Source organism: Hemitrygon akajei, chromosome 32, assembly GCF_048418815.1.
Source record: "Hemitrygon akajei chromosome 32, sHemAka1.3, whole genome shotgun sequence".
In the NCBI taxonomy this organism is placed as follows: domain Eukaryota; kingdom Metazoa; phylum Chordata; class Chondrichthyes; order Myliobatiformes; family Dasyatidae; genus Hemitrygon; species Hemitrygon akajei.
The window spans coordinates 30249286-30268483 of NC_133155.1; the positions used below are offsets into that span (position 1 = coordinate 30249286).

Below are 19198 nucleotides of genomic sequence, written 5' to 3' on the forward strand. Positions count from 1 at the left end.
GATGATGGTCATTAAGGCAGCTCATGGGCACAGTTATTGTTGCCCTTTTGAAGCAGGTAGGAACTTCCAACTGTAGCAGTGGGAGATTGAAAATATCCTTGAAAACCCCCACCAGTTGGTTGGCACAAGTCTTCAGAGCCTTACCAGGTACTCAATCGGGGGGCTTGAACTGGTTATGGGTCAATCACACTGGTGGGCCTGAAGTTACAGGCAGGCCAGACTGGGTAAAGGTTGCAGGTTGTTATCTTTGAAGGATACTAGTGAGCCAGTTCAGACTTTAGGACAATCCAATCGTTTTATAGTTTCCACAGCTATTAATGAAGCACAGCATAATCAGATTGTGCCTTGCACCACAAAGTAGTGAAGAGCATGTGAGCACTCCAGATTATAACATGTTTGTTCTTAAGTTGCCAAATCACCAGAATAATCAACCAGAATGGTTCTATCAGTCATGTAGATAGACCCAAAAATCAAATTAGTAGCCAGAGGAACTGTCTAGGTAGTTAGAGATAGAGGACCAAAGTTGACTGAGAAAGGATTTCTGAATAACCTTTGCGGGTTACTGATTTCTCTAGTCCAATTACATCTGTTACACTTTCATATTATCTTGGAGAACTGCAAGTCTGTTTGTTCAGACTTGTAAAGTGCTGCTGTGTGCTGCAGAGTATTCTCGGTGGCCCTCTTCAGAAAAAAAAATATTTTTTGATAAATTTCTAAAGCATTTCCATTTTTAAAACGTGGAACATTAAAGTGCAGTGCAGGCCCTTCGGCCCATGATGTGGTGCTAACCTTTCAACTTAATCTAAGATTAATCTAAGCCTTCCCTCCTACATAACCCTCCATCTTTCTATCATCCAGGTGCCTATCCAAGAGTTTCTTAAATGCCCCTAATGCCTCTAGCACCACCTGTGGCTGGATGTTCAAAGCACTCACCACTCTGGAAAAAACACGTACCTCTGATATTCCCCCTAATCTTTCCTCCAATCTCCTTATAATTATGACCCCTGGGAAAAGAATCTCTATCCACTCGATCTATGCCTCTTATCATCTTGCACATCTTTATCATCCTCCCTTGTTGCAAAGAGAAAAACATTAGCTCATTCAGTCTATCCTCATAAGACATGTTCTCTAATTCAGAGAGATCCTGGTAAATCTCCTGTGCACACTCTCTAAAGCTTCCACAACTTTCCCATAATGATATGACCAGAACAGAACACATTCTTATTCTCATAAAAGTAACATAATGTACAGAATAAAAACTAGGGGAAAGACCTCATGAGCCCCTGAACCACCTCTGCTACACGATAACATCATAGCTGACCAAATCATAATGACACTTTCTTACCTGGTCCAAATATTTTCACCTCTACCCAGAATGTGGATAACAATTTGCCACAGATCCTCCGGGCTGCAGAATTCCAAACAATCACAGCCATCTTAAAGAAGAAATCCCTCTTTGCCACCATTTTAAATGAACAATTTAGAAAGCTTTATAACTGACTTTAATTCTAGATTTAATTAATTACTTGAATTTAAATTCCCTTGTTGCCAGGGTAGATTTGTAACACATGTCACCAAAATATTGAGCTTGTCCAACCAATCCAGTAACTTAACTGTGCTCATGTGATTAGGGCAGACTTTAATAAACTTTCAAAATTAGTCTTTATATTTTAAAGTCAAAGCTTCAGAGTGGATGGAGCAGATTAGCATTATCCTGAATTATGGGCAGTTTGAGCAATACACACAAAATGCTGGAGGAGTTCAGCAGGCCAGGCAGCATCTATGGAAAAGAGTTACAGTTAACGCTTCAGGCAGAGACTCTTCAGCAGGACTGGAGAAAATAAACTGAGTGGTAGATTTAAAAGGTGAGGCGAGGGGAGAGAGAAACACAAGGTGATAGGTGAAACTTGAAGGGGGAGGGATGAAGTAAAGAGCTGGGAAGTTGTTTGGTGAAAGAGACAAGGCCATGGGAGGAAGAAAACAGGGAGGAGCACCAGAGGGAAGCATTTGGCAGGCAAGGAGATAGGGTGAGAAAGGGAAAAGGGGATGAGGAATGATGAACGGGGGGGTGGGGTGTTAAGGGGCATTACCAGAAGTTCAAGAAATTGATGTTCATGCCATCAGGTTGGAGGCTACCCAGGCAGAATATAAGGTGTTGTTCCTCCAACCTAAGTGTGATCTCATCATGACAGTGGAGGAAGCCATGGATGGACGTATGGGAATGGGAAGTGGGTAGCCACTGGGAGATGCCGCTTTTTCTGGCAGACGGAGCATAGGTGCTCGACGAAGCAAGCCTCTCAATTTACAGGAGGCCACACGAGGGTCACCAGATATAGTATATCACCCACAACAGACTCACAAGTGAAGTGTCGCCTCACCTGGAAGGACTGTTTAGGGCCTTGAATGGTAGTGAGGGAGGAGGTGCAGGGGCAGGTGAAGCACTTGCTCCACTTGCAAGGATAAGTGCCAGGAGGGAGATCAGTGGGGAGGGACGAATGGACTAGGGAGCGTTCCCTGTGGAAAGCAGAAAGTGGGGGGGGGGGGTGGGAAATGTGCTTATAGGTGGGATCTTGTTGGAGATGGTGGAAGCCTCAGATAATTATGCGCTGGACACGGAGACTGGTGGGGTGATAGGTAAGGACAAGAGGAACCCTATCCTTGGTAGGATGGTGGGAAGATGGGGTAGGAGCAGACTGGCGTGAAATGGAAGAGATGCGGTTGAGGGTAGCGTTGATGGTGGAGGAAGGAAAGCCCCTTTCTTTGAAGAAGGAGAACATCTCTTTCTTTCTACAATGAAAAGCCTCATCCTGAGAGCCAACATGGCAGATACAGAGGAATTGAGAGAAGGGGAATGGTGATTTTACAAGTAACAGGGTGGGACGAGGTATACTCCAGGTATCTGTGAGAGTCTGAGAGTTTATAATAGACTTCAGTGGATAAGCTGTCCCCAGAGATAGAGACAGTGATGTCAAGAAAGGGGGGGGGGGGGGTGTCAGAAATGGACCAGGTAAATTTGAGGGCAAGGTGTAAGTTGGAGGCAAAGTGAATGAAGTCAGTGACTCCAGCATGGGTGCAGAAAGCAGCACCAATGCAGTCATCGATATAGTGTAGGAAAAGTGCGGAGCGGTCACCAGTGTAGGCTTGGAACGTAGACCGTTCCGTGGAGCTGACAAACAGGCAGGCATAGCTGGGACCCATGCGAGTACCCATAGCTGCACCTTTTGTTTGAAGGAAGTGGGAGGACCCAAAGGAGAAATTATTTAGTGTGAGCACAAGTTCCATCAGACGGAAGTGAGTGGTGTGGAGGGAAACTGGTTAGTTGACTCATGATGTAGACAGATTTGTAGATGAGAGAGTCGGTTCTGGGGATTTTCCTTTTACTCATTTACTCATGGTCATTTTGTCTGTTTGTAGACCCTGAAGTTACAGTTTAAGATGGTGCTGGTAAAGCACAGCGACAACTTTCTGGCAGCAAACACAACTACTAACTATTACTCTCACTTTTTGTGGTAAACGATCACTGCAACCAGTAGTCGGTAACTTCCCTTTTGGAGCTGAGCTGTTGAACTGGCTGTAAGACCGGACATTTGTGGGGTGTGAACTGAAGTCTCAAGGGCGCAGGCTGGTTGCGGCGCGGCAGGTACGGGCCAAATCAAGATGGCAGGGCCCGGGCCCAAGGCCGGGTATTAGCCAATATTTGGCCATTTCTGGAGCAGATCTGGGGGCAATTCGAAGCAGCAGTACTGCAGCAAAGAGAGCCAAGGCAAGGCGGAGTCTGGCCACAGGGCTCAGGCCCGGGAGCGAGGAACGATCCGTTGTTTGGCCAATTTAAGTGCCAGGTCAGATTGCAAAGGTCAGGTACAGGCCGAATGAAAGCAGTGGAGCCTGAGCCCAAGAGCATATCGAAGCAGCAAGGCCCAGGACCGAGACCGTGGAACGATCTAAGATTTGGACGGTTTACATGCCGGGCCTGATTGAATATATCAGGGTGTTTGAGCCAGAAGAAAGGGTCAGTGTTCAGCTCCCTGCTGCGTAGGGTTTACTCATCCCTGCACTAAACTGAGGCTGTGGCCTGCAGCTGATGGGCTCCTGGATCAGCTGCAGTGATGTCTGGCTTCGTGGCTGTGCACTCAGTTTCGTGATCTTCAGTTCTGAATGTTATTTGCTTACTTTCATTGTTTGCACGATTTGTCTTTACACATTGAGTGTTTGACAGCCTTTTTTTAACGTGTTCTATTGGGTTTCGTTGTTTTGTGGCTGCCTGTAAGGAGATGAATCTCAGGTTGTATGTAGTATACATACTTTGATAATAATTGAACTTTGAACTTCTTTTTACTCTGGTCTAGGGTAAAACTCCAAGGTGATTGTGTCATGTCAGATACTACAGGGGCAACTACCAGAATGGAGACAGATGTATTTACTGGCAATAGTTACTTGGATGATGGAATAAAATGGTCAAAATTACCTCTAATTCCCAATGCCCATTTTAACTCTTCACTTGATCCATAATCTCCGGTAATGCATTTGGGACGGTGAGGGATTTTACTCTTTTCATTATTGGTTTGCAGAATTCTTTTCCTTTACCCAACCACAGGAATGTTTGGAGTAGAAGGGGGAGCTGGGCCTGATTGTGACAGGAACTGACCAGTCTTAATGCGAGGAAGCAATAACATGTGGTGGGCTTGATAAACAGGTTTATCAGTTATTGTGCGCCATTTTCATTGGTCAGTACATCTTCTGCATCGGGCTGTTAACTCAGCCAGCTAAATCATGAGGCACAACCCTCTGAGGGCATTTTCAATAGACAACACTGCAAGAAGACGGCATCCATCCTTGAGGGCCCTCCCTCACCATCCAGGACATGCCCTCTTCTCATTGCTACCATCAGGGAGGCGGTACTGGAGCCTGAAGACACACACGCTATGTCTCAGGATCAGCTTTTAATTCTGAATGGATCATGAACACTTCTTCACTTTTTGCACTCTTTTTGCAATACTTTTTATTATAGATTTCTTATTGTAACTCATGGTAATTTTTTATGTATCGTACTGTACTTCTGCCACAAAACAACATATTATATGACACATGCCAGTGGTAATAAAGCTGATTCTTTGTTAGGTTCAATTCCAGTGAATATTATCCATCACTATGTCATCAGTTTCTGGGATAGATAAGATACTTGGTGCATCGTGAACACAGGAAAGTCTGCAGATGCTGGAAATCCAAAACAACACACAGAAAGCTCTGGAGGAACTCAGTCGGTCAAGCAACATCTATGGAAATGAATAGATAGTCAATGTTTCAGTCTGAAGCCCTTCTTCAGGACTGAAAAGGAAGCGGGAAGAAACCAGAATAAAAAGGTGGAGGGAGGGGAAAGAGGCTAGCTGGAAGGTGATATGTGAAGCCGGGTGGGTGAGAAAGGTCAGGGGCAGGAGAAGGAGGAATCTGATAAGAGAGAAGAGTGGACGATGGGAGAAAGGGAAGGAGGAGAGAACCCGGGGGAAGAAATAGGCAGGTGAGAAGAAGTAAAGGGTCAGAATGAAAGAAGGGGAACAGAATTTGTTTTCCAGACGAAGAAATCGATATTCATGCCGACTGGTTGGTGGGTACCCAGGTGGATATAAGGTGTTTCTCCTCCACCTTCCTTTCCAGTCCTGAAGAAGGGTATTGGCCCAAATCATCAACCATTTATTCATCTCCATAGATGCTGCCTAATCTGCTGAGTTCTTCCAGCATTTTGTGTGTGTAGCTTCTGCCTTGGTGCAGACACACACAACCTGAAGCTGGACGTTTTTCTGAGATTCAGTAGCAATTCAAGCTAAAGGGTACGAGTGAAGGATACATCTAGTGTTGCCAGCATCATGACCCAGCCCGACCCAAATGTTTCTTATATTTCAAATATGAGATGAAGCATTTTTGTTAATGTGCTTACGTGAAATGGTGTTCGGCCAGGCAAAAGCCACAACGTTACTGAACAGGCTGGGGTTGGTAAGCTAAATGGTCCACTCCTGCTCCCAAAGGTTAACATTATAACAGGGTAAAGGACCAGTCTGCTGCACTAGACAAATATATTATTAAAGTAGAGCATTTTTGAAACAATATTTATTAGAGGCCTCCTCCGATTCACCCAGTAAAGGTGGGAGCTCCATTTCTTTGTGCCCGCTAATTTCTCCCTTTTACTGGTTGCCATCCCTCAACTTGCCATCTTCATCTCACATTCTCTGATTTCATTGGCAGAGGGCAATGTATTATTTGAAGATATTACCCAGCTATGGGTAAATGGCCCTACTGCCTGGTGTGCAGCCTTGGGAGAGATGAAGGCTACGGGAGTAAACGCAGTCAGCAAATCCGGAGTGGAGCCCCTAAGGCGGCTGGACATGATTGAACATCATTCCGGCAGCTCCTGCAGCCAAGCTGGTACCAGACATATTGCTTCATAAACTTTTCCTTGGACTACACTGGTGAGGTCAAGTGGGGGGGTTCTTGATGACTGGGCATCTCAGGATCTTCATGTTTTCCGCCCAGGCTTGTGATGATGATCACCCATTGTCCTTCGAGCCAGACGGATGCCGACCACCACTTATCCAAAATTCTGCTGCCTGATTTTTAGTGTTCTGTTGGTGCCCTTCCCCAATTTCCCACATGTAAAGGTGGCTCTCTGCATTTACATAGTCTAACTCCCCAAACACAGTTGTACTGGAGGTGTCAAAGGAGAGATCTTGTGTAGTCTCGGAAGGAAGATGATGACATGCAGGAAACTGATAAGACGCGGTCAAGAGCACAGTCAACTCTGATGCAGAAAGCTGGAGTTTCAACAAAATCTTAGTGGTCTGTCCAGCTGACAACCATCTTAGATTTAGCTCTGCAGTAAGCAATTCCAGGCGAAAGGTAAATCCACATTAAATTATTTACAACATAATTCAAAAATAGATAAGAAATGGAGATTGAGCTCACAACATCTACGTCCAAGTTCCACTGAGGTACAAATATAAATGGCAGTCACGTGTCCAATGGATTATTTCCTGTACATCTATGGTGATATTGTATACATGCTATGGTGGCACTTGTGGGCAGCCCCCAGCACATTCTTGTGTTGGTTGTTAAGACAGATTTCACTGTGTCAATGTACATGTAATAAATAAATCAATCTGAAACTGAATTTATGTAATTTTTTTATCTGTATCCCATATTCTTAATTGCCACTTAGAACCTAACCCTCTGATTGCCCTTTTTGGTACCTTGGGTGAGGCAGACGTGCATTTGAGACTAAACATCGAACGTTGTCTTTTGCCTCTCCTTTGGCTAGATGCTTAGTTCTCCTTTGGCTACATGCTTAGTTCTCCTTAGGTGGAGAGATGTTGCCCCACCCACTCATGCTCAATGGCTTAATGATATTATGTCCTGTTTAGACCTTGAAAAAATTCATTATTCACTTCTCAATTCGGACATAAAGTTTCAAAAGGTGTGGGGACCTTTTCTTGAATCTTTGCATAACTCCCCTTTAGATTATGTTTATTCTTTTTAATCCCTTACTTTCAGCTTTTTTCTCTTTATGGTTTCGTTTTGATGGAAATTACATTATAGTTTTGGTAGTAGGCATTATTATTCTTTTTTTATATTTACAGCTCTGTGGGGTCAAAGGCTCCAATTAATTTTTTTTTACATATTGTAATGATTGGCCTGGAGTTTCATAGTGGGAGGGAGGGGAGGATACTAACGTTATATGATTTTATTCTGGGTGCCATTTCCTTATTGTTATGAATTATATAATTGATATGCTTATTTTGCACTGTATTAATCTTTACTTTGTTGTTGGGTTTTTTGTTTGTAGTTGGTTTGTAGAAATGCATAAAAATATTAATTTTAAAAATTATGTGATAGTCTTTCATCTTTTCATCACTTTAATTCCATGTATTATTTTTCTCAGGTGGCATTTCATATCTTGCCGTACATAGGACGCAACGAGCGATCATTGTATGAGAACATCAAGTACATTGTGGACAAGTAAGTGCGTGTATTGAATAAATCCCAGTGATTCCATGCACCACAGGCACCGTAAGCACAAGCTCAGGAGTTGCAATGGTTGTGCAAGGTGATGAGGAGCTCATTTAAATTAAAACTTAAACTTTACCTAAAACTCAAAATTTCCCAAATGCGAAATATCCGTGATATGTGGTAAGCGAAAGCGATAACAATCTATGTGGTCTGCCAGCTCAAATTGGAATGGACACGTTTTTCAGAACAGGTTGGATTTTTTGTCTATTTCTGGTACCCCTAACACCTAAGCTAGTGGAATTGTGTCTTTAAAAGGGAACTGCTGCATATGTTCAGAAACAACGTAGGGCTTACAACAGAAATTACATACAGGTATGTAAAATTTTTAAAAATCTCATGCAAAATATATTGGATGGATTACAGAGTGCAGGGCAAATTGCTGAAACTATATTTCAACATTATTGGATGCAGATGGAGTTCAACCCAGATAAGTGTGAGGTGGTTCATTTTGGTAGGTCAAATATGATGGCAGAATATAGTATTAATGATAAGACTCTTGGCGGTGTGGAGGATCAGAGGGATCTTGGGGTCCGAGTCCATAGGACACTCAAAGCTGTTACACAGGTTGACTCTGTGGTTAAGAAGGCATATGGTGCATTGGTCTTCATCAATCGTGGGATTGAGTTTAAGAGCCGAGAGATAATATTGCAGCTATATAGGACCCTGGTCAGACCCCACTTGGGAGTACTGTGCTCAGTTCTGGCACCTCACTATAGGAAAGACATGGAAACCATAGAAAGGGTGCAGAGGAGATTTACAAGGATGTTTCCTGGATTGGGGAGCATGCCTTATGAGAATAGGTTGAGTGAACTCCGCCTTTTCTCCTTGGAGCGACGGAGGATGAGAGGTGACAAGATGATGAGAGTCATTGACCGTGTGGATAGTCAGAGGCTTTTCCCCAGGGCTGAATTGGTTAGCATGAGAGGGCATAGTTTTAAGGTGCTGTTGGGGTGGCCTACTGTACAGAGAAGATGTCAAGCTAAGTTTTTTTACGCAGAGAGTGGAGAATGTGTGGAATGGGCTGCTGGCAGTGGTGGTGGAGATGGAAACGATAGGGCCTTTTAAGAGATTCCTGGATGGCTACATGGAGCTTGGAAAATAGAGGGCTACGGGTAAAGCCTAGGTAGTTCAAAGGTAGGGACCTGTTCAGCACAGCTTTGTGGGCCAAAGGGCCTGTATTGTGCGGTATGTTTTCTATGTTTTTATGATGTTTACTGCTCAGCATGGGAGCTGATTTCTGTCTTCTACTAATTAGTGAATACCAAAATATTTGCCCACTACAGTTCTTCAAAGAAGAGCAAGATAACAGTTAACACGAGAGCAACAAACCATCTGCTGGAGGAACTCAGTGGAGCAGCATGTAAGGGTGGGGGGGCGGGGAGAGTGTGAAGTAATTTTGGGTCAAAGTCCTGCATCAAGACAGACCTCCCAGAAGATTGTTTATTGCCCCAGATGCAGTAGTTGCCGTCTGAGTGTCCGATTAACACGAGCCCTGAAATGTAAAATTCACTTAAGAATTTTTTAAACTCTTAGAATCTTTAGAAGGTGCATTTTCAGTGTTTAATTTTATACCTCTGTTGTTTAAAATGTTCAAACGCACTAATCTCCTTCCTGGTATGTACGTTCATCCATCCCCACTAATCCCCCTCCTGAAATGTATCACTGTAAGCAATAAAATGCTACACCTGCCCATTCACTTCCCCCGTCACCTTCATTCAGGGTCTCAAACAGTCTGTCCAGTTGAGGCAACACTTCACCTGTGAATCTGTTGGAGTCGTCTACTGTATCCGGTACTTCCAATGCATCCCTTGGTTGAACACCTCCACTCTAGCCGCAAAAAGCAAAAATTTCCCCATGGCCAACCATTTTAATTGCTATCCCCATTCCTATTCCGACTTGTCAGTCCACAGTCTCCTCCCCTGCTGTGATGGGGACTTTCCTGAGGTGGAGGAACAAACACCTCATAGTCTGTCTAGGTAGCCACCAACCTGATGGCATGAACAAACACAAAATGCTGGAGGAACTCAGCAAGTCGGGCTGCATCGATAGAAATGAATGAACATTTTGGGCCGAGACCCTTCTTCGGGACTGGAAAGGAAGGGGTCAGACACCAGAATAAAAAGGTGGGGGAAGGGGAAGGAGGAATGCCTAGAAGGTGATAAGTGAAGCCAAGGCAGGTGGGAATGGTAAAAGTTTGGAGAAGAAGGAATCTGATGGAGGATGAGAGTGGACCAAAGGAGAAAGGGAAAAAGGAGAACCACCAGGAGGAGGTGATAGGCTAGTGAGGAGAAGAGGTGAGAAGCCAGAGTGCAGATTAGAAGAAGAGGGAAAGGGGAGAGGAAAAAAAAACAGAAGGAGACATCAACGTTAGCACCATTAGGTTGGAGAACAGAATATGAGGTGTTGTTCCTCCACCCTGAGAGTGGCCTCACCATGGCGAAAGAGGAGGCCATGTACCAACACGTCAGAATGGAAACTAAAGTGGTTGGCCACTGGGAAACTCTGCTTTTGGTGGATGGAGAGGAGGTGCTTGACAAAGGAGTCCCCCAATTTACGTAAGGTCTCACCAATGTAGAGGAGGCTTCATTGGGAGCATCGGATACAATAGACTACCGCAACAGACTCCTGGTATATTTTTTCCCTCCCCCCTCCCCTCTTCTTCTATTCCCCACTCTAGCCTCTTATCTCTTCTCCTCACCTGCATATCACCCCCTTCCCTTTCTTCCATGGTTCACCCTCCTGTCCTGTCAGATTCCTCCTTCTCTAGCCCTTTGCCTTTTCCACTATCACTTCCCAGCTACTTAATTCACCCCTCCCCCCAACTTTTTATTCTGGCATCTTCCCTTTCCTTTCCAGTCCTGATGAAGGGTATTGGCCTTGAAACATCAACTGTTAATTCATTTCCATTGATGCTGCCTAACATACCGAGTTCATCCAGCATTTTGTGTGCAATATTCAAATGCAGCTCAAAATGCTTAATCTTACTCTTTTGTATAATTTAGGTACGTTATACATGTGCGTCATAAACAGAATTTTCTAATAAAACATTTTGAGTTTGTGTAACTTTGTCCACATGAAAACAAACTCATAAGCCACGATGTTCATACCTGACTAAGGCGTATGAGTCCTCCATTCACCCCAATCCCTCTCAGTTCAATAATCAGCCAGAGATTCTGTTATTTCCAGCAGCCTCACTGAGTCTGAAGTCTTCCAGTACTCATCATTTGGAAGCATAACAAGATACCTTTGTGAGGTCCAGATCGTTGTGGGCAGAGGTCAACTACTGATACAAAGACAAGAAAATTCCACTGCCAGAAATGCAGTAAGCAACTGGTTGGAAGGTCCCAGGCTTGCCAACTGGTCACTGGCATGTGGCAAGCAACTCCAACTCTTTTGATTACTAGCCAGTGGGTTAGACATTCTGATCCATTGTTTAAACTTCCACGGCAGCTTGGAATATGAAAAAAAATGGGCCATGGATAGATTGTAATACATAAGATGGATATTTGCCACCACCAGGCCAAACCCTTTAACTGCTTTCAACACCCATTCTAGCAATTCCTAATGTAAGCCTGTTCACTGACTCGGACAAACAGGGCCCCAATTGGGCCATGCTATAACCTATACCAGCTGGGTTCACAAAGAGTTTGATTTGAGCAGCATTTTTAACTCTGTTATGACCTTGCTTAAAATGTTTTCTCTTGTAACAAATTACTTTTGTAGATATGGGTCCCATTCAGCCTTTTACAAGTACAAGACTGGCACTGGCAGACTACTACCAATGTTTTACGTCTACGACTCCTATCTGACACTCCCAGCTGCCTGGGCCAATCTCCTCACCCCAGCAGGATCTTCAAGTATTCGCAATACACAGTACGATGGCATCTTCATTGGGCTGTTAGTGGATGAAAAGCACAAACAGGACATCCTAGAAGCAGGATTTGATGGATTATACACTTACTTTGCGTCCAATGGATTCTCATTTGGATCATCCCATCAAAACTGGAAGACCATCAAGAATTTCTGTGACAGCAACAACCTGATGTTCATTCCAAGTGTGGGGCCTGGATACATAGACACTCGGGTACGCCCGTGGAATAATCACAACACAAGGAACCGGGTAAGTGGAAAATACTATGAAACCGCCCTTCAAGCTGCTCTTACAGTGAGGCCAGAGATCATCTCCATCACTTCCTTCAATGAGTGGCATGAGGGCACACAGATAGAGAAGGCAGTGCCAAAGAAGACTTCACAGTATACCTACTTGGACTACCAGCCCCATGAGCCGAACCTGTATTTGGAGCTGACCCAAAAGTGGGCCGAACACTTCTGCAAAGAGAAAGAACAGTGGCTGATGTAAAGCACTTGCAACTGCACTTTGGCTTGTTTTTTTAAAAATAAATTTACTACAAGCTTTTTGCAATTAATGAAGTTTACAGAATATGCCTTTAGCAGCCCCATGTACCCGATATCTGTGTTTTAGTGCTGCAAGTTTGTGTTGACAGAGACAAACAAGCACGTCCATGGAGACCATTTAGCAGCATATTATTCATGTCCAGACAAAGATTCTGGATTGAGTGAATACTATTTCTGAATATCCTGGAGCCCACTCATCTGGTCAAGTTCAATCTTCTCTGACCATTCCATCTTCCCCTCTCCTGCAAAAAAAAATGCAATATCTTTTCTCCCAGGTGTCCACACAACTGCTGCAAATATTTTCTATTGTAAATTAATAGAAATGAATAAATTCTGTTTTAGGTTGTCAGGTGAAATGAGGGGCACTCCCCCATTAGTGGTGCTGTACAGTGTTGTAGAACACAAGTAGATGCTGAGGCAGTACATGTCCTATGGTAAATGGTTACCCTACATTTCTATAATCAGTATCAATCTGAGGTTTTAATGAGTATAAAAGTCCAAGGTTTGTTTGAAATTCCAGCCAAGTAGGCAAACAAAATGCTATAGGACAAGGACTTTATGTCATTGCTTAGAATTAATGCAAACTGCACTGACCAAAGAATACAACAGTTGGAACGAAGAATGAGATGTTTGAATGCCAACCTTCATTTTGAAGAGCAGTTCTTCACTCAGTGCTAACACACTTCATTTTGCAGCAATTAAGCAAAGCTGCATCCAACACATACCTAACTAATTTTTGTAGCCAGTTCGAAAGTGAAATCCAGAAGTGCCAGGTGGCAAGAGCTGTCAATTTTAGACTGAGCAACACACATAACATGCTAGAGGAGGCAGCCTCTGCGGAGTGGAATTAAGGGACTAACTTTATATCGCTGTGCTTTCTGTTTGAATTGCACTTACATATAGTGTAATCTATAAGAAGTAATCTCATGATTCACCACTCACTCTGTACGATAGGAAGAATGGAAAGGGCAAGAAATAAAAAGTTTTTTTAAAAAACTGGCTGTTCCTGAAAATTTTGAACTAACTTTTCAAAGAAAAGCATCCTGAAACAATGAAAAGCTTAAATACTGGTTAAGAGACAAGGAAGTAGTAAATACAAAACAAGTTGTAGCTCACGCAGTTAAGACTGTTCTTGAGCCAACCTCAGGTGCTCAGTGTTTGGAAGGTCCTAACCTAAAGGTTAGCATTGAGCGCTGTTGAAATTACTTAAAACTTGATAGAGATGAGTGAGATAATATTTACAAGCAAAATATTTAGCCGCAAGTAAATAATCACAGCCACAATCTTGCTGTTTATGATCTCAGAACTATTGTAGCTGTTGGCCACTAGTAGGTGGTTCATTGAGGATTCAGATATGGACAATTGCATCTGAGTATTGAATAATAAATGAATAATCAACACCACTGAAGGGGAGGATGATCTCATGATGCGTACCGTGTGCTTGTAACATGTAACTTTACAATGCATTTGTCAGTAAATAGGAGGACTGTGATTTTTAATCAATGTGTGTAGTTTACATCCTTGTTTACAGGACAGTGCAAATGTAAACAATATTGTGTGAGTATGCGTCTCATTTTCAATGAAGTTGGTAAATGTGGCAACAATAGTTGCTTAGCAATAGCAATGCCTCTTAGAGGACACCAAAGTGCAAAGTACATTTATTATCAAAGTATGTATACTTTATACAACCTTGAGATTCGTCTCCTTACTGGCAGCTGCAAAACAAAGAAACACAATAGAGCCCCTTTTTAAAAAATAGACTATCGAACACCCAGTGTGCAGAAAGAAAAAACAAATCGTGCAAGCAATAAAGGTAAGCAAGTAGCATTCAGAACTGAAGTTCACAAAAGTGAGCCAACAGACACAAGGCCAGGCATCACTGCAGCTGATTCAGGACCTCACTAGTTGCAGGCCACAGTCTCAGTTCAGCACAGAAATGAGTAAACCTCATGGAACGGCAAGCTGAACCAGCCCTTGCTTCCAGCCCCAACACCCTGATCTTTCCAATTTGGCCCAGCGCTTAAATCGTCCAAGGGTTGTTCCTTGCTCTCAGACCCAGGCCCTGCCGTTCCACGTGTTCACTGTACCAGGCTGGAAACTGCAAAAGTCTTTAAGCATGGATTACATTTGAAAGATCTGAATCCGAAATCAGGTTTGTGAAACTTGTTAACTTTATTAACAGTACGATGAAAATAAATGATGAATAAATAGAGGAAAAAAACTGAGTAATATTAAGTATTTGTATGTCTATTAAATATTGTCTGTTAAAGTAAGTAGTGCAAAACAAAAAGTAGTGAGGAAGTGTTCATGGGTTCAATGTCCATTTAGAAATCAAATGGCAGAGGAGAAGAAGCTGTTCCTGAATCATTGAGTGCGTGCCACCAGGCTTCTATACCTCCTTCCCCACGCTTACAGCGTGAAGAGGGCACGTCCTGGCTGGTGGGGAACCTTAATGAAGAATGCAGCCTTCCTAAAGCACCGCTCTTTGAAGATGGCTTGGATACTAGAGGCTAATAACCATGATGGAGCTAATTAATTTTACAAGTTTCTTCAACTTACTTCAATCTAATGCAATAGATCGTCCCTCCCCCATACCAGACGGTGATGCGGCTAGTCAGAATGCTTTCCACAGTACATTTGTAGAAACTTGACTGCTTTAGTTGACAAACCAAATCTCCTTAAACTCCTAATGAAATATAGCCACTGTCTTGCCTTCTTTATAGCTGCATCAATATGTTGCGACCAGGTTAGGTTAGGTCCTCAGAGATGCTGACACCCAGCAACGTGAAATTGGTCACTCTCTCAACTTCTGATCCCTCTAAGGATTGGTTTGTGTTCCCTTGTCTTACACTTTCTGAAGTCCACAATCAGACCTTTGGCCTGAGTGCTAGGGTGTTGATGCAACACCACTCAACTAATGTATTTTTTGCTCCTGTATGCCCTTTGAAGAAGAGTGGGAAAAGATTTCTTGCAAAAGTATACTTTAGGATTTAGCAAGTGTTTGTTGTACTTTTAACAAAGTAAAATATCTCAAGAAGCTTCAGAAAGTCATCAGTGAAAACTTGACATTTAGCAGAAATGACCAAAAGCTTGTTAGAACGATTAGGTTTTAAATAGTGTCATCATGGAAAAACCTAGACTGAGAGGAATGGGCTGAATGGCCTTGGTAGTAGCCAAAGCAAGCTGCCAATAGTGGAACAACATTTATGATTAGAACAGTGCAGGCATCTAAATGTGCCACAAGGCTAGAGCAGATTACAGAGAGGAGAGATTGGGAGATTTGTAAGTAAAGATAATCCTAAAATGAGGCATTATTTAACTAGGGACAAGGTAGGACAGCAAGCACAGAAGAGTGCTTTTCAGCTTAGCAGCAGAGTTTCAGCAAACCTCAAATTCAAGAATGATAAAACAAACAAGATTGGCAGTGCCTTGGAATAATTATCTTGAGAAAGGGCTAAAGAGATCAAACAAGTTATGGAAGCATGTACTCTTATGGAAGATGTTGATATATACTGTAGATTTAACATTGAGTCCAAATATGGAAGCTGAAATAAAAACAGCTCTGCTGCAAGAACTCAGCCAATTCTGAGGAAGGACTGACAGCTGAAAATATATTAATCAGTTTCGCTTTTCACAGATGCTACTTAACCGGCTGAATTCTTCAGCAATTTGTGTTTTTGCTTTAGAATTAAACATGATGTGCCAAAGGGGCGTCTTGTGGAGTTGGGAACAGAGTAAGTTGCGAGGGGAGTGTAATTGCTTCCTCAATACATGGTGTCGGTTAGAAATGGTTGCAGTCATATTAAAGTGGACAAGGAGGAATCATTACTTTTGCCACAGGTACAAAGCTAACACTGTAGTAGTTTAATTACTTAGAAGAGTGGAATAGGCCCCTCTAGCCCTTCAAACCATGCCGCCCAGCAATCTCCAACAACCTCTGATGTAACCCAAACCTAATCACAGGACAATTTACAATGCCCAATTAACTTACTAACCTGTACATCATTAAACTGTGGGAGGCACCCAAAGAAAACTTGTGCATTCCCTGGGGTAGGCGTTACCGATAGGATCAGAATTGGACTCCAGACTCCGATGCCCCAAGCTGTAATAGTGTTTCACTAACCACTACCATACCATGGCGCCCAAAGTAATGACTTTTTTTGTCGTCCTCAATACCAACAGTTGTTACTCCATGGAAAATAGAGAACAGCAGAAATAACTGAGACAGTAAATTAGAAGGGAATGGGTAGTTTTGGAAAAGATTAATTAGAATGACACAGTTGAAGTATGCCAGCAATAAACCTCTCCAGTTAAACTTGATGTTACTCATCCCCACACTGGAAAAAGTACTACTGGTTCTCCATCAGAGCAAGACTTGACAACATGACCATTATCAATGGTAAGTGGTCAGATTGTGTACTGAGAACTGCTGTAGATAGAGCCTTGCAAAGCAAATGATTGTATGCATCTGTGTGTATGCTAAATCCAAACTTTTGCAGTGATTCCCTTGGAGAACTTGAGCATCCTTTAGATCTGAGAAATTATGTTTGAAAACTATCTACTATTGCAGCCATCTTCTAGAATTAATTGTTGCAATTTTTAAAAGACTAAACCTAACTTAATTTGTTTCAAAATTTATAATAAAGTGTATATGGTTAACAGCATCCAAAAATTCCAGTTAAGTTGCACATTGAGACAGAGCAGCTTCCACGGGGCCACCCAAAGGTGTTAATGTCTTTTTTTAAAATATTTTTTATGATCGCTAGACATTAAGAACTTAGCTGCAGGTTTACCCCTTCAGTGAGTTGCTTGTTGGCAGGCAAATTGAGGAAGCTGGACCTCGTGCAAACCGTGCTGCTGGCTGCTACAGAGGTGGGGGGGTGTGCAGTCTAACAGAGAGTGATTGCCTTGTTGCTTTTCTTGTGAACGGGACACCCTGGTGGACATTGGGGATATGGAATGCTGCAAGTCACTGGTTTTTTGGGTAGACAGATGGCGGGAGAGCAGCGTGGCCTCAGTCATAGTGAAGACAAGGCCTCAAGCCACAGTATCGCTTGTTTGCAGTCATCCAGAATGTCTAGGCAGGCGTTGGTGCTGCCCTACAGTATTTGCTTAACCGAAGAATAGCTGTATTGTGTTTGACTGCAGACTGCTGCAACATACATGGACTCAGGGACTTGGACTCTTTTTGTGTGACTGTATGTTTACTGCTATCTTGCATGTGCCTTGTGTTGTGTACAATTGTTGGTACTGTGTTTTACACCTTAGCCCCATTGTAACGCTGTTTCGTTTGGCAGAATTCATGTATGGTTGAATGAAAATTAAATTGAACTTGAACTAGGGAGAGAAAATCATGCTCACCAGAAATTCTATCAATAAAAACCGAGACTCGCTTCATCCACAATTAATGAGACCAACTATAGCCAGCATTGCATTAAGATATCCTGCGAAATATTATTCTACAATTCACGGCAATCCATATTCCCAGAAGCTTTTAAGAATGCAGTCTTACTGAAACATATACTAGATGTCTCTGGTTTTCTCTAGTAAGAGAATCTCATTTTTATAAAATTAGGAAGGTGGTCATTTAAGACTGGGTTGCTTCAGAATATAGAACATAGAATAGTACAGCGCAGTACAGGCCCTTCAGCCCACAATGTTGTGCTGACCCTTAAACCCTCCCTCCCATATAACCCCCCACCCCAAACTTAAATTCTTCCATATGTTACAGATGGTAGTGAATCTCTGGAATTTCCCATCCTAAGGTTAGATCATTGAGGATACTTAAGGAGAAAGTAGATAGATTTTGAAAGGAAGTGAATTATGGGGAATGGGACAGAAGAGGAGATATGTCCTGAGGCAGATTAGATTTATTGAATGATAAGGCAGGTTTGAGAGGATGAATTATCAATTTGTGCTCCTATCTTATGTTTACATTTAACTAATAAATGATAACAAAGTCATCACTGATAAAGTATTATGAAAATACAAATGCATGCAATAATTAATGAATAAATCCCTGCACTTATGGATTAGAGAATGCACAACAAAGAGAAGACATCCTTTTTTTCCTGTAAGTACACAGAATTGCTTTCATTACTATGATTTAAAAATTAAATCATACAGTGCATGTCTTTGGTAGGCAGTCTATATTTAGAACTCTTACTGCTGCAATATTGCATGAATCATTTTCAGAATGGCTGCTCCTTTAATTTTAAATTATATTTAATCAATGAAGCACGGTCATGTTGAACTGAAGATCAATGTAAACCAAGTTGAAACCTGCCACTAAAGCAATCTGAGCAAATTAAGTGTTTCACATTGGTAAATATAACAAACTTGAGTGTGGGGTTCTAATATTCAGGGAAAATGGGAAAAGAATGAAAAAGCTGGGAAAAGAATGAAAAAGCTGGGAAAAACAAGAGGTAAGAAGCAAAAAGGGGAGGGTGAGAAAGAAAAGGCATGGAAGACACAGGAGTGTAAGAGAAGCAATAGAGAGAAAGGCAAGACAGGAAGGAGGAGAAAAATGTACAAGACCAGGTCAGTACTATCTCATCATGAATAAAATACAAAATGGAGACTTTCTGCCTTTCAAGAACTACCACAACCTGTAAAGAGGAAGAGTCCTCCACACATGTCCTCACCCCAAGCTATCTTCTTCTCAGTCTCACATTATATTATCACATAAAATTCATTCACTTGGTCACATGAAGCCAACTTTTAAAAG

The 19198-nt window shown here is 42.4% G+C and overlaps 1 protein-coding gene across 1 annotated transcript in view; it reads left to right on the top strand.

Annotated features, from left to right (window-relative positions):
- maneal (mannosidase endo-alpha like) overlaps positions 1-14696 on the top strand; it is a 63391-nt gene extending 48695 nt beyond the window's left edge. The window contains exons 3-4 of the mRNA XM_073034397.1: positions 7928-8004; positions 11779-14696. Of these exons, the coding sequence (XP_072890498.1) occupies positions 7928-8004; positions 11779-12415 (714 nt within the window). The 3' untranslated portion in view covers positions 12416-14696. The remainder of the gene's footprint in view (positions 1-7927; positions 8005-11778) is intronic.
- Positions 14697-19198: the final 4502 nt, after the last annotated feature.